Source organism: Tiliqua scincoides, chromosome 1 (assembly GCF_035046505.1).
Source record: "Tiliqua scincoides isolate rTilSci1 chromosome 1, rTilSci1.hap2, whole genome shotgun sequence".
In the NCBI taxonomy this organism is placed as follows: Eukaryota; Metazoa; Chordata; class Lepidosauria; order Squamata; family Scincidae; genus Tiliqua; species Tiliqua scincoides.
Genome location: NC_089821.1, coordinates 90726576 through 90752051, shown reverse-complemented (window position 1 = coordinate 90752051; position 25476 = coordinate 90726576). Strand labels below are relative to the sequence as shown.

The window sequence follows — 25476 nt, the reverse complement described above, 5'->3', positions numbered from 1 at the left end:
AGGAGAGAGCTGGAAAAGGAGCAGGTCAAGACCAAGCAACAAGGGGAGCAAGGGATAGGCCATGGAGTTACTCACTAGGGGTCAAATCCAGGGGTCAAATCCAGATCCCCAGGGTATACGTCAGGCCCAGGGACCAGACAGTCAAGCCTCCCAGGGCACCAGACAAAGGGCCCCTCTTTGCTCAGTCATAGCAGTCTTCCTCAAACAACCAAAGCAATACAGATCTGGGGACTCAAGTACAGCGCCTCGTCAGAGTAGCTGCCTGCTACCTCCAGCAGACACTTCAGAGTTGGTCTTGACAGGCTTCCGTTAGAATTGTGACAGAACCTAGGTCCAGGGTGATGGAACAACTGACAACTGACACCAAGTTTGATCCTGCACCAACACGATCGCCACTTCAGCAGCAGAACCCGGGGTGAAGCTAACCACCAGGTACCGAATGGGACATTCTGCAGAGCAGGTACCCAATGGAACAAGGGTAGAGCAGGAACACTAACGTATAGACTTTTGCATGTGAAAAGGACATAGATCCCACATCAATTTTCACGTGAGCTGAATACATTTATTATCACAAAGGTTAGCAGGCCAAATTGTTTGTCACATCTCCAGTCATAGATCACTTTTCCCCCCCTTTCATTATTCAGAAAGCAGGAATCAGGACTAAGACTCTCTGCCAATGCTTTGGAAGTACTTATTGTTTGGATTTCACTCTGATAAGCACTCAAAACCTCAGATGCTTATCCAAAGCTTATCTTGTCTTTGAAAAACCGGTTTTCCTAAAGAACTCCACATTTAAGCAAAGCTCTGCAGCAAATAAAGCCTTACAGTTTATTTATAATATAATAAAGAAAACTCTATTATCAGGAAACAGCACCTGATGACAACACTCGCATGGTAAGCAGTTAAGCATAAAAGCCTAAGCAAAGTGTTTTCAAGAAAAAAATAACATCAAAACATGTATGAAATCCAAGTGGGGGGACTGTTAAGGAGAATGGCCACAAACACCATTAAACAGTCAGTTCTTGATATCAGACGTCGTCCAAGTTCCAAATGAGTAAGCAAAACCAGAGACCAGAGGCCTCTGCTTTTGAACTTTCACTGTCCAGGGACTGGTTTCAAGTCATAAAAAGAGTTCAGAACTTGAATTCTAAGATAACCAAAGGGAGGGGCACACCTCAGGCACACAGCATGTGTTTTGCATGCATAAGGCCTCCACATTCAGTCAGTGCCATCTCCAGTTAAGGACTGGGGTGGAAGCATGGAATGGTAAAGAGCTGGTGCTCAGCAGAACAGACAGGGCTAGTGGTATGAGCAGTACTGGATAACAATAGCTTAAAAGGGTGAAATGGAACCGTTTATGGAGTCATAGGGACCAAAATGCTCCCTATTTCCCTCCATAAGAACATAAGAACAGCCCCGCTGGATCAGACCATAGGCCCATCTAGTCCAGCTTCCTGTATCTCACAGCGGCCCACCAAATGCCCCAGGGAGCACACCAGATAACAAGAGACCTCAACCTCGTGCCCTCCCTTGCATCTGGCATCCACTCCAAAAAGATAGGGTCATGTTTATTATCATCCCTTCCACTTCTCTATCACACTCACAGGACAACTTTACCAAAGCATGCAGCAAGGATACTACTAGTGTTATAAACATCAACACAATCCTATCTTGCGCTCGGGGAATGGGGTTGGGATCTGGCAAAACAACCAGGTTCCAGCCCTGTCTCCCACCTTTTGCTCGGCCCTGGGACTGTTCTCTCCCCCACTCCAGAACACCTCCTCCCCGCCTCCTCCCCGCCCTCCCGCGTCAACTGAGTTCGGCCAACACAACCTATCTGGGGCAAGCTGGTGCGGAGGCTGGAGGCAGCCTCCATGCTCCAGTGCACCTCCACGTGCTAGCGCGGCTTGCTCCTGAGGAGGCGCAAACGTGCTTTATGGCACGTTTGCGACCCTCCTGGGCTGGCACAAGGGACTTGCGCTGGCCCAAGAGTGCTTTAAGGTTGCACCCTTGGTTAAGCAATACACTGCACACAATGGCCCACAAAAACAAAGAACCACTTTGACAGGTGTTGACCCATTTTCTTTGGAGGAAAATTATGTTCTGAGCTCAGCTAAGGCAAACTTCCTACAAAACACAGAGATCACCCTTGAAAAATAACTTATTACCATCCAACACCACAAACGTCCATAGTGTCTGCTAGCGTAAGTCTACCGTTTCAAGTAGTTTACAAGCTAGATGTTGACAGTCACCAGAGGCAACAAATGAAAGAGTCACTGCCCAATCCTATCGCCAGCTGCTAGAATGTGATCGCAGTCTCATTGGCAGAGTCACAGTTTGTGACGTGCTGTTGAGTACTACCAGTACAATGCTGCCAACAGCAACAGGGGCCAACTGCACAGCAGTGGCTCTTCTGGATCCCTCAGTATCAGTAAGTTGGTGTGGGGAGTGCAGGGTGACAGGCAAGGGGAGTAATGAGGTGGAGATGGGGGAATCAGGCATGGAAAAGAGTGGATCTTGGCAGCAATGGCACCACCAGTATCCTATGCCAATATCCAGTCTCAACACACCTCCTCGGATCCATTCAGACTTCTGCTAGCTGAACAGCTTGCACAGATCTGAGTAGATTCATAGGGCTATAGGAGGCCTACCTTGAGGTAAAGTTGCAAAGTACCCTTACTTCGAGGAGACCTCCTTATTGCTTCCTCCCCCTTGGATGAAGCAGCTGCATTAGTGTTAATCCACCCATTGGGGCATCAGACAAGGGCAACAATTAATAAATATGCAGAAATGCAGGAACATGTGCTTAGAACCAAGTTCCTGTACAGTTAATTTCCATTACCTTTTATCAACTACTATGAGTGCATACGCAAGAATTTTAGTTCTTTATTGCTATTACAGAATGTTCCCATGTGCTACAGGATACTGGCAGAATTTTCCAGCCTACTGGGTCACATAGAAAATGGCTTGGATCTTAGTTTAGGGAGTGTAAAGACAGCTTGTTGAAAGCTTAAAGTCAGTTTGAAATGTCCATTTACCAGGGCATATGGTTGTATTAAATAATATTAATAATATTAATTGCCTACAACATTAATATTTATGCCTACGACACTGTACAGAAGCAGCACTAACTGGTCAATATTTTATTTTAGTGGACCCACAGACTGTTTGTAATATTCCTTTACATGGTTTACTATCCACATTTCCCCAACACTGAGTTCATTTTTATGAACAAAAATATACAGCTCTCTCCTTCACAACAAAGATAAAAATGTTTATAGAGAATGCATTTCTGGGCCCTTTATTTTTTTGAACTTAAGTCGTTCAATACAGTTTTGAACAAGTCTAAAGAGATTTTAAGGCAGGCATTTTGTATTATATCGTTCCCTAGGGTTATATGTATGATCGTCTTTACTAAAGCTTCTTTCGCTCCCAGTTGAATAAATATGCATTTTATTTCACTAATCTTGAAACAACAGGAATAAAGTTTGCCCAGGTCTTTTATACCTCAGAGAACAAAACAAATACTACAAATCTTTAGAGAGAAAGGATATACAAAAAGGCTTGAGGTGAATGTTTCAAAGTAAATATTCTTAAATGATGTGCAAATTATTCCAGCACTTGAACACGATTTATGAAAGGGGATTAAGCTGCTGAAACAAGAACCCAGTTTAAACTGTTGGGTTTCAAAGTCAAAGATGAGAGGTGGTTACAGGAGAGGAAAGAAGAAACCAGATAGCAATCTACAGCAAAGATTTCCGGCTGATATTCTTTCATTTACTTTCCCTAACATTAGCCAGCATTATCACTCAGACTTAAACACAGCAAGCAGTGTAAAATTACCCTCTTTTTGCAGTAAAGTTGCATAAAAATGAAAAAATGTACCATTGATAGTTAAGTAATTAAAGAGGCAATTAATACCTTTGTGACTAGTTAACTATTTCAGGCACCACAACTGAACAAAAGAGTTTCAACCAATGTTTTCTAACCACAGTTGTCTCTTCTTTATGGGAGGTCATGGGTACAGTCCTTCCACTCACTGCAGAGGGATATCTCTGTTCCTTTCTTCACCCTCAGTAGGTGTGTACAGAGTTAGCCCATTATGACAGTCTATGGAATGGGAGATGTGTCCATGCCTTCCATATCTAGTTTTTTCCCCTCTTGCTGGTTAAAAGCCCAATCCTATGCTTTCCGGTGTCTGGAGGAACAGTGGTGCCAAAAGTGTGACTGCTGTATCCTGTGGATACCAGGAAGCCGCTGGAGGTCTCCTCCAGGGGGATGTTCCCTCCCCCCATGAAAGCCCCAGCCTCCACAATGAACTTCCTCGAGTCTGCACTAATTCACTGGTGCAGATCCAAGGAACTCTGTGACAGGCTTGCAAGTCCAACACAGAGCTTTGGATCTGGCAGAGGAGGCCTCCGTCCTGGACCAGTCCCTCTCCTGTTCCACCCTCCCTCTTCCTCCTCCAGCTAGCCACAAGACTGATCACCAGCTGTGCTATGGAGTCATTTTCCTGGCGCTGTGGTCCAGTGCTGACCCTCCCTCCTTATCCACTGCTGTAAATGTGTTTTACAACACCTAGTGCCAGTGCCATATGATTGAGACCTATGGATTGGGCCCTAAGCTACAATCATGGATTTCATTCCTCAGTTTCCCTGTACCTTCTGCTTGCTCAGGAAGATGTTGCCCAGGGGTTCACTTTGGTTTCTTCCACATGTAACCCATGTATAGACTAACCAGCCAGTCAAATTACTAATAATAGATTATGATCTAATGTAACAGAGCCAAATACTCATGAAAAATATGGGTGAGGGCCTCTGTTAAAAATGCAATAAAAGTGATCACTTTTATGTAATTGAAAAGATTGATGTGAGTTAACTTCTCATGGTTCCATAATGACCCTGCTGTTCTAGAGGTAAAGCAAAATTTAATGATCCTGTCCAGATATGATTAATACTGAACTTTATTATGTCTAAAAATTTAGACTTGGTTAATAAAAATGAATGGAAAAGCAGAGTTTTCTTTGCCAATCATTAATACATATGCTACTTATGCTTTCATATGAGAAAATATTCTTATTCAAAACAAGCTAAAACTCTAAAAATGAAAACAAAGATTGCTATTACTATGCAGTACTTGTTAATGATTGTATAACATGATAAATGGCAGAGAAATATTCAAATTAGAAAAGGGGAAACACCCCTTCATTTAAAAGGTACCAACATGATCTAAATTACCAGGATTTCTCAAGCTGAGTGACAGTGTGCTTGACTTGAAATATTAATGCTGCTGGAGTATGCTAAGAAACTTTATTTCAGGTTATCAATATTAAGATGAAACTTAGTGTGTCTTCAAATTTTGATAAATAATAATACATATTACGTATTATAGACAATGTTCTTCTAATAGCAAAATTATATCATGCAGTTAAAATACAATAAAAGTAGGCAAAGCAATCTGCCACTGATGCAACTGACATCACATGGCTCCACAGATGGGCCAGCCGTGAGTAAGCTCCATTTAACACAGTAGGACTTACTGAGTAAACATGCAAAAAATTCTTCAGTAAGGCTTTTCTCCCCCTGACAAGCAGTTTGTAAGGTGTCAGGTTATACAATGTACAATGAGACCCTAATTACTGAGTCCTCTTAAAGGCAATGAGCATGACCCAGCAAACTTCAAGGACAAAGTAAGTATCCATGATTCTATTGAACATGGACAGATCGATGTACTGCCACCAATGCAAACTCCTTCTCTCAAAGTTTCTTAGACTATGACTACCATCTGTAAGCAAATGGGTTGTGCACAGGTATATATTTGTATAACTGCTGATCCAATCTGCTTGAAGGCTGCTGGATTATGGACATCATCTGTGTACTGGAATTGGATGCGGTCTTTGCCGGAGTAAAAACACCATAGTATATTGGTATGTTGTACCAGAACTGTTACATTTAAAAAGCATGAACACTTCCCCATGTGGGTGGGGGGCAGCAATATGGGAGACATATGAATTTGTTCAAACAGTATTTCTTACCTAAAAAAGAATATTCCTTAGTATTTCAGTATTCTAAGTTGTTTTGGTTTAAATGTGATATCAATATAATTTTTTAATGTATATTTAATTCTTTCACTTGCAGGCAGTAGGCAAGACCATGAACAGCACAGAGAGATATTTCAATTTTTACAGCACCTTTTGAAATGCTCTTGCTGCTGATACGGTACATATCGTCTTTGTGCTCTGCAGTCAAACTGGACAATGGAACGACCACCTGTTAACTGCTAACAACATGTCATTACCAGTTCTCATGCCTTTTTAAAGCAATGTTGGCTCTGGCTGCCGTTAATTCTGGCGACGATACTGGTGTGAACATTAAGGGCATAGAAAGCCAAAGGCAGAAAACTGACAATACAGTTTGTGCTTTGACTACTAATAAGTCAGCGAATGCTAACATTTTTCTAATTCCACATAATTACTTAGTCTCAAAGGGACTGAAAGAAAATTCCAAATACATATTTTTAAGGCAACTCAAGCTACACTATTAAACCTACACAGAGCTTGAAACAGTGAATTTTCGTATCGGATCATTTCCACGGTATTCTGAAAACAAAGTTGAAGCACAAAAGGAGCTCCTCGCAACTTTTGTCTTTCAAGCACTGGGTTGTATGCTAACTTCATATCATTGATGGGAACTTGATCTGTCTTCTAAATCATTACTGAAGAGATGTTAGAATTATGATGCCAAAATGGATAAAAGACAACAACAAATGGTGAGACAGCTTAGTGGCATTTTGCCAACAAAATGGCAAAGAGGTAAAGGCCCTTAGATTGTATCTTTTCACCATAAGCCATTTTTAACAAGAGTTGAACAAAGCAACACTAAGAGAGATGTATGAAAGCGGAAAAGGAGTGAGGCTTTCATAAGCCCGAACAAACTAGTACAATTGTGGTTGCTACAGTAATATACACATTCTGTGTTACTTCTATACCAATTATACAACCTATTGTGACATCAAATACACTAGTGTATGTTCATGGGAGCCTACAGCGCAGTCCCATGCATATTTACTCAGATGTAAGTCCTGTTGTTTAAATGGAGCTTATTCCCTGAAAAGTGTGCATAGGATCACAACCTAATAGCCTATCAAATCTCGCCCCCCCCCCATGCAGCCATGCCAAAATGCATACACTGTATTCAGCACAGTCTCCCTGAACCTGCGCCAGCTATTTTGCTGGTTCACATCCAAAGGCAAAAAGGGGATAGGGAAGCTGTGGGTAAGGAGGACAGGATCTGGTGTGTGCCATCTCCATCAGAAACACCCCCTCCCACAGCCTCCCTGCCCCTCTTCCTCCCCCCCCACCTTGCCCCGTTAGGAGACACTGTCCATTATCAAATGTATTTAATTACCATGGATTGTATGTCCTAACAACATCCACTTTGGTTATTTAAAGTAAAGTCTTTGCTATCTAATTGCTGTGAACTAGTTTATGTAGCGTACCTAAGCAAATAACAGCTTATGATTGTTCAGATTCACACAAGTCCTATGGAAACATTCTCAAACCATCAGTGCTGTAGCCATGCCTGGAAACCCCACCCCTGTACTGATGGGCTCTGAAGTCTTTATCCCATCCCAACTTACAGTGTTAATTGAAGAGACAGTATATTTGGGGAGAACTTCTTCCTGTGACACCCAGTGTCCCTAATCGTGGGAAAAATCTTTCCACTACGTACAGCATTTATCTGTAAGCATGGGGAAGGAAGGCGTCAGCATGCGTTAGTGTAGCATTTTCAGGTACGCTACTGTGGATACTGAACCTGGATGCAATGGTCATGGTTTAATAGCATCTGCATATGGCTGCATAAGCCACAGACTCAGAAACATCACCTCCCTCCACATTCTTACTATTCACACACGCCATCCTCTTGCAATAGCAGCTATTTACGCACCAAGGCCAGCTGACAGATCAACATAAGAACATAAGAACAGCCCCACTGGATCAGGCCATAGGCCCATCTAGTCCAGCTTCCTGTATCTCACAGCGGCCCACCAAATGCCCCAAGGAGCACACCAGATAACAAGAGACCTCATCCTGGTGCCCTTTCCTGCATCTGGCATTCTGCCCATTTCTAAAATCAGGAGGTTGCACATACACATCATGGCTCGTAACCAGTAATGGATTTTTCCTCCAAAAACGTGTCCAATCCCCTTTTAAAGGCATCTAGGCCAGATGCCATCACCACCTCCTGTGGCAAGGAGTTCCACAGACCAACCCAAATAAAGAAATATTTGCTTTTGTCCATCCTAACTCTCCCCATACTCAATTTTAGTGGATGTCCCCTGGTTCTGGTGTTATGTGAGAGTGTAAAGAGCATCTCTCTATTCACTCTGTCCATCCCCTGCATAATTTTGTATGTCTCAATCATGCACCCCCTCAGGCGTCTCTTTTCTAGGCTGAAGAGGCCCAAACGCCATAGCCTTTCCTCATAAAGAAGGTGCCCCAGCCCAGTAATGGTTCCCTCATGGTTCCATGCAGATCTATATGAAAAACATATTCTTGTTTGCTCAGTTGTCTCACAAATGTTTTCAACGTCCTCCAAATTTTCCAGATAGTTGGCAGAATTGTATTAGAATCATGCTGCAGCCTAATATTTCTTAACACATCCATAACAGGAACTTACTTAGAGATCTTCTGTTTTCTGACTTTCCCTCTTTAGACTCCACTTCCAACTTGTTCAGCAGTTCAGAACTCGAAGATCTTGGAAGCTTGAACTCCTTCTTCCGCGACAGGCCACTCATTTCTCTAGGCTAGAAGTAAAACATTTTAAGTGAAAGTATAAAACACAATTCATTTAAAACATTTGCTACAAACCACTGAAAACCAACTCAGATCTAGAAAATAAAGGAATTCATTCACAATGAATAACTGTGTTCCTTTATTCTTCACATTTTTATACCATCCTTCCTCTAAGGAGCTCAGAGTGGTAAACATAGTTCCTTCCCTTCTTTTGTCCTCACAACAATCCTGTGAGGCAGGGTTAGGCTGAGACATAATGACTGACCCAAGATTATCCATAAAGTTTCCATGACTGAGCAGGTATTTGAACCTGGCTTTTCCAGGTCTAAATCCTAGGGCAGAACCACTACACCATCCTAGCATCCCTATACAACTAGCATTCCTCCAGGAGACAGTGCTTTACAGCATTTTGAATGGCACTGTGGATGTGTGCGTAGCCACATGCTTCCAGTCCACCAGCAGAAAAGGCAGGCACACCACATATATTTTAAGAGCTGGCAGAAACTCCACCAGCCTTGGTGAGTTGGTGGTAGAGAAAGAATGGGAGGAGGGCAAGAGGGAAGTTGGGAAGGGGTAGCACCTTGCATTGGATGCTGTCTCCTTCCTAGCCTCCCAACACACCCCCTTTGTCTCCTCAGACTTGTGCCAGCTAGAGAAATGGCAGAGGTTTGAGAAGATCCATCGATAATCAGGAGGCCTACAGAGGGCTATGGAAAAATATTTTCCATTTCCAATTCTCCCTATCTGCCCCCCCCCCATAGCATACAGTGCAACCCATGATATAACAGGGGAAAGGATAGGATTGGGCTCTGTGGAACAGAAGAATGCTTGCTCAAACATCTTTCTTTGAGATCAAATCAATGAGAATTAAAAGTGCTTATCTTTAGTGGAATTGTGTTTGTTTTTAACCTGGCAAAGTCATTTTCCGACTGCCTTTATGTTTATATGATGTTTGAACTTATTCCCAGGAGTAAGACCCAATCTGATGCACACTTATCTGGAAGTAAACTCCACATTTCTGAGAAAGCACACATAGTGTCATGTTGTGTTCCTGCTAACTGAGCAAATAAGAACCTCTTAAAGTGCTGTTCCTCTTAAATTTACAAAGGGAGAGAAACTGCTCCTATTCATCCTGACATGTTATATTTTCTAGAGACTATTTTGACTTGGGCATCATTTTTAGATTGTGAGTGCTTTTGGAACATTTTTAGATTGGGAGCGCTTTTGGATCGATCAATCAACTGATCGATCAAATCTATCTGTCTCTTTTGCTACGTAAACCACTTTGTGAACAACAGCATATAAATATTCTTTATAAGAAGTGTATTTATTGTGTTGCTGTTGTTTGGAGGTATATTGTGTTTGCTGACTTTAGAGTGACAGGGGTTTAGATAGGTATTATGGATACTCCTATATCCATGTACAGAATCAATGTGAACAAGAACATTTTATTTATTTATGTCAGTTTGCCCTGCCCTTTGTTGCCAAGGTTCTTCTCCTTTCCTTTCTTTAACAAGTGTCACTTCAGAGAACCTGATCAAACCTAACTAAAACTAGGGAACAAGACATTGTCTAAAGGCAAGCTTTTCTCACCTCAGAAAAGCTTCATTCTATCGACTGCCTGCCCAGATCCTAGTGAGACATCCATATTCCCTTAATTGTTTCACCTCAAAAAAGTTTAGTGGGTCGCTTGTATCCAATTCAAGTCTCATGCCTGAAAACTACCTTAACCCAACTAAGGGCCAAATCCTATCCAATTTTCCAGTGTGGGTGCAACCATGCCAATGAGGCATGTGCTGCATCCTGTGGTGGGGAAGCAGTCACAGAGGCCTGCTCAAGGTATGGGAACATTTATTCCCTTACCCTGGGGCTGTACTGCAGCTGCACTGGTGCTGGAAAGTTGGATAGGATTGGGCCTAAGGCACCCCCATCAAAGAGCTACAACTCTTTTGTTTCATGCCTAGGATCAAACTACAACCCTGTCCTCACTCAAGGTTCAGAGCTACACCCAGAAACAGTACTGTACTCTTGTTTTAATTTGGAATTTCATCTCCTTAATCAAAATCTTTTGTTCCCTCCAGTGAAGAAAGCCTCCGGCCCAGTTTGGACTGAGTCTTGGCTATTCGGGCCAGGAAATTTTTGTGCGTGTCAACAACACATGATCCCAAAATTTAGCACTTAGGCCCTGGAACCCATGAAAACTGGATCTCCATGTGTGCACAACCAACACTCAGAACCTCCTGTGCAAATCCAGTCGTACTCCACCTCTTTCCCTGGGTGCCAGCAGGCACCCCTTTGAATGTATTTCCTGGGCATTCAGCTTGATTGCCAAGGTTTTCTCAGCTATGTGAGCTCCAAGGGCCCCCAACTTGGGATCTCCAGCCCAGCTTTCTTCTGGAAGGCGAAAGGGACAGGCATGCTTTTCTTCTCTTCCATTTCTCTCATCCTAATGTGTATGATCACACATGATCTTTAATTCCCTCCCTCTTCTTCCTCCCTCTTCTTCCCTCCACTGCCTTCCCTCCCTCCAGCCTTGTGTGCTACAACTCTTCTTTTTTCCCACCCGAGGAAGGCTGAGATTCACTGCAGAAGGGTCTTGTTTGCCTTTTAACTCCTCTTGGTCCAGTTTCCTTCCCTGATCAAACAAGGACCTTGAACTTTTGATTTTATATTTTGTTCTATTCCAGCACCAGGCATCCCATTTACCAGGTTCAATCCCTGGAAACTTCAGATAGGGCTTGGAAAGACCTTTGCCTGAAACCCCAAAGATATCCTGCCAGTCAGTGTGGAAAACGCTGAGCGAGATGGACCAATGACCTGATTTAGGGATCGGTCAGCGTATGCCAGCTTACCACCAGCATGCTCTGTCGCAAACATGCCATTAGGCTCATTTGCAAGCCCTTACCACAGGTCCCCAGCACTGGGCCAGCTCTGGTGCTGGGCCCATGTTCCACTGCCTGGTGGTTGCCCAGACCGCCAGGCGTAAGAAGTGACTGAAGATATGCGGGGAGGCAGGGAGGAGGCGTTTTGGGGTGGGGGAAGTGGGGGGAGGTGGAGCTTGGCTCCACTAGATTTTGAGCTCCATGTTGGGCCAAGCGGTTCAACACAGGATTCATTGATTCTGCGACGGCTCAAGAGCTGCCACAGAATCAAGTAGCCCCTTTGCTGGGCTACTTCCCTTACTCAGGGGAACAAAAGTCCCCTTCTCCAGAGGAGCTGTTGCAGGCTGTCCAGCTGCATGTTGGATGCTGCGGTAACTATTTTGACACTGTGGCATCCCCGCACTACAGGCAGCTAAGGACTGGGCTGCCCATATACAGCAGCTTCTGAAACTCCTAATCAACTACTACATCACCAGAAGAACAGGACACTTTACTCTGAGCCTAAGATCTGTATATAGATGCAATCATATGGGACTCTCTTGCATAAGTTGGTTGAACATGGAGGTTGTTTCATTTATTATTACAATGTAGAAAATAATGTCAAGGAATGCATGCATGGATTTAATTATAACATTGAGATGAGGAAGCCATTCTGGAGAAACATCACAATGCACTCAGGCTAAATGGAAGTGATTCAGATAAAATCAGGGAACTTTCTTTCCTCTTGAAAGGTCCTATTATGGGCAATCCATACTGGCAGCGTAAGCCTAAATAGTGGCTTCTACTGCAGAGTAAATATGCACCTGATGACTAAAGTTGTTAAGTGCTTAGATTCTCTTCTGAGATTGCAGTAGAATGTGTTCAGTGCTCTTTGAAAGAGCAAGTAAGAACATTTAGTACCACTGTAGCACTTTCAAAGTGCTTTACAATTCTTATCTTATTCAATTGTCTCACTATTAATGCTTCAAAAGAGGTGCATACATCACACATTAAAATGCTAGTAAACCAGTCTCAAGCAAGCTCCCATGAAAAACACAGCAAACAAGGTTGACTTTTCACGCAAGCCAAAAAAGATAAATATCCTGCACAAGTCATTCCAGAATAATTAGGAAAGGAAAAATGTGTAATTTATACTAAGTGTTTTGAAAAGAATGAATGGAAAAAAACCTTTTAAAAAACCCTGACATTGTGAGGGGGGCACACCCATGTTCTGCTGCATGGGTGCCCAAACCCCAGCCCAGGGCCACTTGCAGCCCTTATGGACTCCCAATCCGGCCCACGGGGAGCCCCCAGTCTCTCTCTGGCCCTCTGGAGAATTGCTAGAGCCTGAGCTGGACCGACACAACTGCTCTCAGCGTGGGGGCCGACTGTTCAACTTCTTGCGTGAGCTATGGGAGGAGCTTGCTGTTTCATGTTCGTGGTACAGCAGCAACAGTGACAGAAAGGCTGGCCTTGCTTTGTGCAAGGTCTGTTACAGGTCTTGGGCCTATAGACCTTCATTCATTCATATAAGCTCCATCTTTAATATATTAATTTATGTAACTTTATTCAAATGTTAAATGTAAATCAATTCATTTTTCAATTTGGCCCCTGACACATCGTCAGAGAGATGGTGTGGCCCTCCTGTCAAAAAGTTTGGATACCCCTGTTCTACTGCGACACTTCCAAAGGTGCACTTTTGTGAAAGTTTCAGGGGACCTCCAAGATGAGATAAACGCCTGCAGAAAAAATTCAAGGTGCTTCCATATATCTGAAACAGAGGTGTGGTGAATGTGCAACACTAGTGGGAAAGGGAATAATTTTTTACAGTACAGTCCAGGCTGCTGATGTATATAGATTCTTATCTAAATCATAGTCAGAAGCTGACCTCACCCAAGGAAATCTCAACAACAACAACAACATTTGTTACTAAGCACACAGGCCTGGCTGTTGAAGATCTTGCAGTGCATGGCCTATGGGGATGCTCCCTGGACTTTGAATGTCCTGGAGAAAAAACACTTTATTTTTGCACAGAAAATATTTGTTATGAACAACAAAAAACAAAGGGGGTAAAAGAATGTGCTCATGATTGAAATTTGATTTGTGCTAAACAGTGAGCTAAAAATCAAACCTGGCTAATCAGGCCCTGGCTAATCAGTGCCCCAATTTCCCTAAAACAGAGATCTTTGCCCTCTTGGGGCATAACATTGGGTGACCATAGCACTCTGAAAATAGTTCAGAAATGAAGTTTCAGCTCTCTACCTTCCACAGAAAAAAAATTCAGAAAAAATTGGTGAGGGCATTTTTTTGACCCCTTACCACCAATGCATTTTTGCAACACTGGTACTATATGGGTTTTTAAAATACAGCCCTGTGTCTGAAAGGGGTGTGTGTGTGTGTGTGTGTGTGTGTGTGAGAGAGAGAGAGAGAGAGAGAGAGAACAGCAATCAGTTACAAAAGAATATTTGCTAGTGGCCTAGCAAATAAGTAATATGAAAATGCACAAAAGACTGATATGTATTAATAGTACTATAGAAGATTATATAATGTAGGCAGCATAAATAGAAAATGTAAAAATTCATCTGTTATTAAGCACGTGTGTGCTTTTACAACCCATAGTAAAGCAGCATTCTCATGATTTTCAGCAATAAATGCAGCTGGAAAGTATCTATTTTAGGATACAATCAAATGACATTTTAGTCCAACAATCCTGTTTATTTGACATTTTAAAAAACTATGTGCACTTTATGCACTTTAACTTTGCTTACTCTTTACTGTAAACCTGCATAGATGGGTACAAACATGAAATTGGATTTACTGCATGTTAAATAGTAAAGGTAACTGCCAAAACAAAATAAATACATACCAATTTGTCAATTGCATTCTTGATAGCATGGAACCACTCCAGTATGTCGAAGTCAATATCTGACTGAAAGAGGAATTCGTTTCCTGATGCTGTTGTGATCTGAAAGGCAACAGAGAAATCATGAATTAGATTTTTTTTTGATGCAATTAATTTTGAAAACACATCTTCATCCATGACCTGCCACTCCTTCTCGTTGTTTAAATGCCACTAATTCTTTCACAGTCAAATGAAAATTAAAAAGGAGTTCTAAAACTTTCTTTTATGGCCTAAAAGTGACAGCCAGCCAGCCAGCCATGTAAAAATACTCTATAGAAGATGTATCCAAACCGTGGGTGGCAAAACTGATATCTTTTATCAGAGTAATCATTTCTAATCTACTTGTACAAATTGTTAGCCAAAGTTTTCAGTCAGCCATGCAGCACTGGCCCATACATAAGGCCAACTAAAATGGTCACCTCAGGCAGCAGATTGGTGGATTAGCCCATTTCTTCACCTAGAACAACGGTTCTCACACATTTAGCACCGGGACCGGGACTCATTTTTAGAATGAGAATCTGTCAGGACCCACCCAAAGTGATGTCATGACCAGAAATGACATCATCAAGCAGGAATATTTTTAACAATCCTAGGCTGCAATCCTACCCACACTTATCCAGGAGTAAGTCCCATTGACTATATATATATAGTAGCTTGTTAAAAGTATAGGTCTGTAATATTTCCCCAAATGCAATCACATACCATGGGAGCATCAAGTCTAATATATTGAAAATAAAATATTGAAATGAATGGGAACCCACCTGAAATTGGCTCGGGACCCACCTAGTGGGTCCCAACCCACAGTTTGAGAAACACTGACCTAGAGCGACAGTTCAAAGCTAATGTGAAGGCTTCCGCTTGGGCAGAACCATCAAATTTTAAGAGAAGCCAACAGAGTTAGATTATAATAGAAATATCTGCCTTGCAAGTTTCAACTTAGGGGAAGGTTGGAGGTCAATTTATTACCCTTGCACCCCAATAAAGACATGACAGAGGCTTGGAGTTTAACAGGGTCACTTTATTTATTAACAACAACTGTAGCAGGGAGTGTAACTAACAAAAACCCAACATGCAGGGACTAAGTGAAGGAAACGGCGCTAGCTGTCTACCTCCCTCAGGTGCTATAGGGCATACTATTTGTGCTCAGTCCACACTGACTAGTAAAGGCATATCTGGCCTGGGAAGGGGTTAGGATTTGGCGGGTGCCGCTGCTGCCAAATCCACCCCTGCCCAGGCCCAATCCACCCTCCTCCTAGAACCCATTACCTCCTCCCAACTCTACTAGTCCTACTAATGGCAGCAGTTATCTGCTCGCCATTAAAAAATGGAGCTGGCCACTTGCGGCAGTATCCAGGCCATATTCGCTGGCGCTGCCATGAAAACTGTAACGCTGTTTATGCTGATGGAACAATCGTTCCGATGGTATAAATGGCCCAAAGGATTGGGCTATAGAGGTTATTCTGTATTTTTTTAACCTTTTGAATTATTTCTGTTTTCTATCATTTTGTAAATAATATTATTCTATTATTTTTCACTGCCCATTATTTAATGTGCACATATGAAACTAGAGCTGTAATCTTATGCTTGCTTACCCTTACCTGGGACTAAGTCCCACTGATCACAGTGGAATAAATGTGTGCAGGATTGGAATGTAGAGATCTACAGAAAAAATAATGGTCTTTCATAAGGAAAAATACAAGGAATATTCAGAATCCCACACAGGATATTTCTAGCCAGGAAATAGTCTCACCCCACCCTGCCCAATTATGTTAACTTCCAAAATAATCGCCTGTGTGTAAATCTTAGAACAGCTGTTGGCTATGGCAGGTGTTCTCATATATGTTAAGAACTAAAAATGTAAGTTGTGGGTGGGTGGCAATGACCTAAAAAACGGTATTCATTATATATGCAATGGACCTGTGAAGAATACATATGAAGAGCATTCATTATGCTTTTGGGACTGCAAAGCTAGAGTAAGGGAGAGATTTTACCAGGATATTGTAACTTATGACTGTGAGAGTTTTGGTCACAGCAACAGTACAAAGTCAGATTCAAGGTGACTAACTGATGGAACCTCTCTCTAGCACTTTCCAAGTTTACAGTATTTTTTCTTTCACTTTGGGAGGGTTTCAGATGTTTTATATAACATTGCAAATGTCCTGATATGCATGCAGAGACATGAATTAGACTAAACACAATGGTCAATTCAATCTAGTACATCTCTTCCAGTACAAACAAACCCACCACTTAAATTATTATAAGAAATAATATTTTCAAAGTAAAAGCAACACACATAATTAGAGTGACTTTATTTTGAAGACTTAAGAAGAAAGCAACATAGTTCACTCTTCCGTTGAGTAAATTTGAGCTTTATTAAAATACAAGTATTTCTGCATTGCATAAACATTTGTACCCTTATGATATGTAAAAGAGATACTCCAGTGCTAATAAGACCAAAGCAATATTCATTTTGAAAGTGTCTTTGTCTTAATGTGCTGTTTGTAATAATCATATATAATCGGTGATGTATGAATATATCAGCAAAAGTAGATCATAGAACAGGGAGAGGCGAATTCATTCAAAATACTCTCTATTTGAGATACAGTTCAAGTCCCTTTCTCTGTAATCTTCAGACTTACTAGTTGGTTTCAAGAAGACTGCTACTGCTCTCTACAGTTTAAATGCATCCACTTCTTAATTACAGTCAGTAATTGACTTTGTTCTGTTCCATCCTAGAGGAAAGCAGCTCCAAAGTCTCTGGCTTGGTGAATTAGGTTTAGCAGGAGATTTTTGAGCCCACTTCTCTACAGTTCTTACTTAGAAATCCAAATTAAGAGTTCTTTGTGAAACCATATTTGTACTTCTAACAATAACATGTTTAAGACCCCTGGGAAAAGGAGTTCCAGAAGAGAAATGCTGGATTTGGCCAAACCAAAGACTTGAAGAATCTACAACTGCAGCCCGAAATATTGTTGAACTAAAAAACAAGAATCACTGGACTTACATTAAGGAGATTTTGCACATCTCTCTTATCAAACATGGTTGAAGAAAAAAAAACAAAGCAGTAGGGAAATTTACAAGGGAAACTCAGCATAAGGCACTGCCCGTCATTTTGCTTTTATGCCATTTTTATTTTGAGCTTTTTATACTATTCTTATTTAACATCTAAAAAATAAAAAGACAAAAAGACTTCTTTAAATGCATTCCATATTTTTAAGGCACACTCCCTCTAAAAGATAAACTTTATTTATAACAGAATGATAATGAGATAGAATTCTCTATAGTAGACAATTAAAAGGACTAAATGGCTTGCACATATTTCTGACTGTCATTTAGGCATTGGTTCAAGCAGGTGGTTCTAAGTGAGGGGTCCTGTGTCTTCCTTCAGGCTCTGTCACTAACTGCCAATTTTTTTTTGGGGGGGGGGTTAATTAATGGGCTAGATCCTGTGCAATGGCTTCGCCTAGCTTTCTGAAAACAGCCCTTGAAATTAGAGCAACAGGGTACTGTTTGCAACACTTGCAAACTAGTCATCTATAAGCATCTTATAGAAAAGAGCTGTTACATTTCTGTAAAGTGAAACATCCCTAAATCAATCCAAATTTGGATTAGCGATCAATATCAATTTCTCCATTTTCACTAACTTTGCTTCTGGCCTTAAATCTTTTTTTTTTTCCCTTTCCACCCCAAATGTGCAAATGTACAGTTGAAAGCAGAGCAGGGAAAAGTTTGAATGTGTGGAATAAAAATCCAAGTTTGCACACTATATTGACGCTGAGTGATGATGAATGTCTCCTAGTTGATTTCCATACCTTTTCAACTCCCCTTTTATAAAGGAAGTAAACAACTGTAAAACAGGCTAAGAAAAAAGGCAGTTATGCAAAATATTATCAGAACAAGTTGCCCAACACTGCCTCCCTCGTTTGGTTTCAGTAAAATGCTTGTCAGTTCCTACTTGCTCCTTCTCCCCTATTTTGTAAAAGGAGGAAGGAAATCAGGATCAGAATAACAGAAAGCAGTGAGTTATGATGCCCTTGGCTTTGGCATCAACTGTGATATATCCTTCTATCACTCTGAGTGTTGGAGAATGAGACAGAGTGTACTCACTCCCAACACACTGGACCAGAACCTGCCTGACAGCCCAATCCTATGCATGGTTGCTCAGAAATGCATCCCACTGAGTTCAATTGAACCTATTCCCAGTTAGTGGGAACAGGTGTTGCAACCTGACTTATGAAAATTGATGCAACAGTGAACAAGAGGCAGTATTTCCTCTCCTAAGGAGCTTCCCAGACAGCCTAATTCTATCTTCCGCCAGTCCATAGGATGCAGTGCTGCCATCAAAAGCATATTGCATTCTTTGGTGGGGAGAGGACCAGAGAGCCCAGGAAAAGTAAGTAAAAATATTTACTTAACTGAGTGTATCTCCTCGGACTCACGCCAGCTATTTTGCTGATGAACAGGAGAGGCAGGGGGCGTGTCTGACTGGGAGAACACAGATAGTGTCTTGGGATGCACTGCTGCCATCCCTTCCCTCCTCAAAATCCTCCCCGCCTGTCCCTCTGCCCTCCCCTGATCCTCCCTACCCTGCCCTTGAACATAAGAACATAAGAACATAAGAACAGCCCCACTGGATCAGGCCATAGGCCCATCTAGTCCAGCTTCCTGTATCTCACAGCGGCCCACCAAATGCCCCAGGGAGCACACCAGATAACAAGAGACCTCATCCTGGTGCCCTCCCCTACATCTGGCATTCTGACTTAACCCATTCCTAAAATCAGGAGGTTGCGCATACACATCATGGCTTGTACCCCATAATGGATTTTTCCTCCAGAAACTCGTCCAATCCCCTTTTAAAGGCGTCTAGGCTAGACGCCAGCACTACATCCTGTGGCAAGGAGTTCCACAGACCGACCACACGCTGAGTAAAGAAATATTTTCTTTTGTCTGTCCTAACCCGCCCAACACTCAATTTTAGTGGATGTCCCCTGGTTCTGGTATTATGTGAGAGTGTAAAGAGCATCTCCCTATCCACTCTGTCCATCCCCTGCATAATTTTGTATGTCTCAATCATGTTCCCCCTCAAGCGTCTCTTTTCTAGGTTGAAGAGGCCCAAACGCCGTAGCCTTTCCTCATAAGGAAAGTGTCCCAGCCCCGTAATCATCTTAGTCGCTCTCTTTTGTACCTTTTCCGTTTCCACTATGTCTTTTTTGAGATGCGGCGACCAGAACTGGACACAATACTCCAGGTGTGGCCTTACCATCGATTTGTACAACGGCATTATAATACTAACCGTTTTGTTCTCAATACCCTTCCTAATGATCCCAAGCATAGAATTGGCCTTCTTCACTGCCGCCGCACATTGGGTCGACACTTTCATCGACCTGTCCACCACCACCCCAAGATCTCTCTCCTGATCTGTCACAGACAGCTCAGAACCCATCAGCCTATATCTAAAGTTTTGATTTTTTGCCCCAATGTGCATGACTTTACACTTACTGACATTGAAGCGCATCTGCCATTTTGCTGCCCATTCTGCCAGTCTGGAGAGATCCTTCTGGAGCTCCTCACAATCACTTCTGGTCTTTACCACTCGGAAAAGTTTGGTGTCGTCTGCAAACTTAGCCACTTCACTGCTCAACCCTGTCTCCAGGTCATTTATGAAGAGGTTGAAAAGCACTGGTCCCAGGACAGATCCTTGGGGCACACCGCTTTTCACCTCTCTCCATTGTGAAAATTGCCCATTGACACCCACTCTCTGCTTCCTGGCCTCCAACCAGTTCTCAATCCACGAGAGGACCTGTCCTCTAATTCCCTGACTGTGGAGTTTTTTCAGTAGCCAGCCTGGCATCCAGCAGCTGCTTGTCACGCATGCAGAGCCTCTGACCATTTGTGCACAGCAGTGGCACACCTTTTATGATACTGCAGTAACACTTGCAGCAGCAGACTGGGAGTTCCACCACTGTAAGTGACTCATAGGATTGGAAAGTAGATGTACTGTATTCCCTTATCATAGTAGCTCTTTGGACTTGAAGAGCCCGATCCTGCAGGTTAGTACCATTGGCACTGGAACCCAGCACCAGCACTTGGTGCAGTAAACGTGCCGTAAAGCACATTTACAGTACAGCGGGAGGAGGGGTATCGGTACTGGACCAGCATCAGTTGGCACTGGGCCCACGGCCGAAAGGTAAGTAGCACCGCTGGCTGGCAGTGCAGCTGTTCAAGGGTTGGGGAAGGAGTTCTGAGGCGGGGCAGGGCAGAACAGGGGAAGGGCTGGGGTGGGACCAGCAGAGGCAGCCTGGATCCTGTCCTCCATGTCACCCTGAAAAGCCTGACACAGATGTTCTCTAGACAGCACTGGCAAAACAGATGCCAGAGGCTCAAGTAGGCTCATTGAGGGGCCTACACCCTTGCTCAGGAGAAAGGGACAAACATACCCTTTTCCCAAGGAGACTTCCGGCAGCCTCCACAGGGCTGGTGGATGCAGCGGTAGCCCTTTTGGCACACACACAGACCTTCAAACTCCTTTGCTGACTTACAAGCTGACTTGTAAGCTAAGATTTGCTGCCTTACAAGCTAAACAATTAGTTAAAAAAAATAAAGGAAAACTAAGTGTTGGAGGATACTGAACTGCACACCATTAATTTTTTGTGCACTTCTGGAATCACAGAATTAGCACAGACTAGTCAAGGCCTACACAAGATAGTGCAGCAAAAAGGTATGAGAATATTACACTGTTAATTTCTTCTGAGAAAGTTTGCAGATCTAATGATGTGATCCCCCACTCTCACTTCACTTCTAACTTGCTTTACATCAACTTGTCCTGGACTACAAAAACTTAAATGTTCCCTCTCAAAAGCAGCTAGCAAAATAATTAGTTTTCTTTACTTGGTTTAGTTACATGGACTGCCAGTTAAAAATAAATACATGCAAAACCGACTACAGCAAGACTTGTCCACACCCTTGGTGAATAGAAATGGGATCTAATTAAAATAAAGTTTCGAGACACATAGTCATTTAATTAATTTGGTTTCGAGACTCCTTAGTCATTTAATTAATTTGGTTTGAATTACATTTGAATTGAATTAAAATAAAGACAGGGCTTTGGCACTTTTAAAAAACATGTCAAAAGATTGTGTATTGTTAGAAATTATATATACATATCTTCTCTTTTTTTCTCCAATAACCCCATCTTTTGGCCATGTTTATGTTGAACAAAAGAGTGGGGGCAGGGGGAATTCAGTTTAAAAAAATGTTTGCATTATACTATAATGAGGTCTAATATTCTAATATTAGAATACTAATATTAGAATCTAGTCTAATATTCTGCACATGTAAATAAACCAAACCAAATAAATCCCATTCAGTTGTAGCCCCCCACCCATTTCATAATATGATCTGGCATACCAAATGAGGAGTGTTAAATTACTCAAGGTACTCAAAGGTGTTTATGGCCACCAAAGAAATGACATTATCTGACAGAAAGTCTGTCTCAGATTACAGTCTGACACTGGTAACTTCAAATAATTCCTTCTGAAAAGTCCATCCTAGCTGCCATTTTTTTAAAAAAGGGGGGGAGGCTGAAGTTAAGGGGGGAGTTATTCTTATTATCTGAAGAATAACATCCTTAACTAGGCTTTCAAGAGAGGGAGAAAAAAATGCTGCTAGTTAAAACATTTTGTGAGAATGTATCTGCCTTGTATCCCCCAATGTTACTAGATGTTAAGTAAATATATGCTCATTGTCAAAAAAAATGTTGCTTTGGCAACTCTCTTATTAAAATGCGTTTGTAACCCCCATCTGTCAAGAAAGTTTTGAAAAGTTTGTTTACTTTGGAGAACAGCCCTAGCCAGGGTTACCCCAGCAAACAATGATAGCAGTCTTCAGAAGTTGTGTGAGGAACAAGCCACTAGGGATCCATTTTTGTTTTAATTGGCACACACAAACACTCTTCTGGTCTGTCAAGAAGATCAAGCTAATATGCATGGAGGGTGTTATATTCTCAGCTTTTGGGAGTACTAAGGCTCCCTTTATTTAAGTAATTTAAATGATAGACTGCAAAAACTTTGCAAGTCAGAAAAAATGTTTTATATTTTCAGGGGGAATATTTGTTTTAAGGAACAGAAAAAATGTTCGACATATCTAAAGATGTTGAACCTTATGTTATAATTAACCTGCTTCTTCCGACTGCAAAATTTGTTTAAAAAAATTTCAAACACTGCTAAATGAAGCAGCCAACAACTAATGCCTGCATTTTTGCAACTTTCCCTACTGTTAAAAAATGGGAGGGCATTCGTATCCAGATGTTTGCAGGATATGTTTCCCATGTAGTTTGCCATGATTGATTTGCATGTACATTTGCAGGAAATCTCAGTGGTGCCATCATATCAAAACAACCTGCCCATGAAAGCAATTTGTTATTTAATGGAAAGGAAACAAATGCTCAGGCTAAATCCACCGGTAGATCTCAAGTGGATTTAGCATTCTAAAGGTTGGGGTCACAATCACAAGGAAGAGCATTTTCTTAATTGAAATTGAGTCATACCTTTGATACTCAAATAATTTTGCCATGCGTGCTCATGTAACATTGACTCCTACAGCATAACAATATTCTGAGCATGAAATGCTGGATTTGTGACAAAACCAGAATGTTTTAGGCCTGCCAGTAATTCCTGCTCACAGGTGTAAGAGTATTTTCTGCCACTGTTCCTGAATTGTACCAGCGCAAGAGAAAAGGAAAGCAAGTCCTATTTCAGTCCTACTTCATATTTTTTTTTACACTGTAGCTGCTCCTTATGTACTGGGTGTCATTGAGTGGGTCAAAGATGGACTTGTTCACATGGAAAATTCTCCAGGTGTCCCCATACTAGCCACAGCTGCGGCAGGAAACCTCATGATCCTTTTAGCACACTTGTAAATCAAAATAAAAGCAAAAGTACTTATCAGGGGTGTCAAACTCATTTCATATGGCAGGACGAATAGCAGTCATGATGTCTGTTGAGGGCTGGAAGTGATGTCATTAAGTAAGAAGTGATGTCAATAAGCAAGTCATGACCAGAAATAAGCACTTTTTTCTCACTAAGCAACTCTGAGCAGCAAATGACAGAGGAGAAAATTCACAAATCTTGACTGTACTTTCAAGATATGGGAGAGCCCGACTATCATATGGGCTGCCCTTTCAGCAGTGACACATCAGGACTGCTCTGCAGCTGACAGTGGTGCTAAGGAAAGCCCGAGGGTTGACTAAAGAGCTTTCAGGGGCCAAATCCGGCTCGCAGGTCTTATGTTTGACACCCCTGTACTAGACTGAGTTCTACGTATTTATTTTTCATATTTATATACTGCACGTTGTCCAAGCAGTGATATATGAGGTACTTCTGTATGCAGAAGCAGACTTGAAGATTGACGCAGAGAATAATCTACTGTAGCAACTGATATGGGCCAAAAGCTGTCCTGTGAATTGTACTGACTTCAGAATGAGGGGTGCTGAACATACCTTTTACAGGTAACAGAGCTTTTTAATTTAAAAAAAAAAAAGACCCACATGTGATTGCAGTTTTCTTTTATGAGGAAACTGAGGGCCCAATCCTAAAGAGTATGCACCATCTTACCACCAGCACGCACTGTCGCAAATGTGCTGTAAGGCACGTTTGCGGGCCTAGCGCCGGTGGAGCACCAGTGGAGTGCCACTGACTGGTGCTGGGCTAGCACTGGCCAGGCAGCAGAGAAGGATTAAAAGGATTTCCAGGTGTGGAAGGGAAAGAACTTGATCCATTCTAACAGCAATTTTCAGCCTTTTAAAATCTCACGTCACACTGACAAGGTGCTTAAACTGTTAAGAAGCACCATCAGTTTTTTGACAATTGACAAGGAACGGTATGCTGCTCATGGGGGGCTCACGTCCCCCCCTGGCCCTCCTAATAAATGACCCTCCACCAAACTCCTGTGGCACACCTGCAGACCGTTCGTGGCACACTAATGTGCCAGGGCTCAATGGTTGAAAATTACTGCACTATGATCTTCCACATAGGACACTTTGGCTCTGTTAATTCACCCCACCATTAACTAGGAAAAACTGAAAAAAACAGGGTCAAGCAGAATAAAAATTGTGACAACTACTCTAGTAGTTGTATTTATAAAGAAGGAATTTTCTGTATTTTCTGTTCCCAATGGTGTTTTATGGTCCTAAAGTGATGTTACTATGGAAAACTATTTAAAAAATTAATAATCATAACCAAAAGTTATCATTTTTACCACACTTTCTAATTTTGTCTTTTAATTAGTCAGCCATCCTATCCTGAAAACAGTCACATGTATGTGAGGGACATATTAAATAGGGGCAGCCCATCCATCAGGCATAGTGATGCAGATTGCATCAGTGGCAGACTGAGGGGGGACAAGAGAGCAATGGATTCAGGGTGGACCTCACCCCAAGTCTGTGGATGCCACTGCCTCCCTCCAGCCTGCAGCAGATTCAACTTGCATTGATCCACTTTCCATCTACAAAAGCAAATGGGAAGTGGATCACTCACTACTTACTCTGTGCTCCAGGGGCAGTTTCTTTGAAGACAAAAGTGCAGAACTTACTTCTGGTTTGATTTGCAGGGACTGCACAAATGAAGGAGCTCCAGCCAATTCCACCAGTGGTTCCACAGAGTGTGATAGCAGCATAACATCTGTGCCATTGCAAGGCGGCTTACTGCAATGATTCACTAGATAAATGGCCCATAGGATTGGTCTGTAAGTCTCACTAAATTCAAACAAAGCTTTTCTTCTTAGCAGAAATGACAATAGTGACCTCCTCAAGTGACTAGGTCTACCTGTTCCTGCGAATGTACTGGAGTAACTCAAGCTGGGACACATTTGCCAGTGGGTCATCCAGTTTCCCAAATACATTAGGGAGCCTGGAGACTTTTCTC

At 42.1% G+C, this 25476-nt stretch overlaps 1 protein-coding gene across 1 annotated transcript in view; it reads right to left on the bottom strand.

Annotated features, from left to right (window-relative positions):
• ARHGAP15 (Rho GTPase activating protein 15) overlaps positions 1-25476 on the bottom strand; it is a 464537-nt gene that overhangs the window by 207609 nt on the left and 231452 nt on the right. The window contains exons 7-8 of the mRNA XM_066633052.1: positions 14522-14620; positions 8679-8805 (exon numbers count right to left, since the gene is read on the bottom strand). Of these exons, the coding sequence (XP_066489149.1) occupies positions 8679-8805; positions 14522-14620 (226 nt within the window). The remainder of the gene's footprint in view (positions 1-8678; positions 8806-14521; positions 14621-25476) is intronic.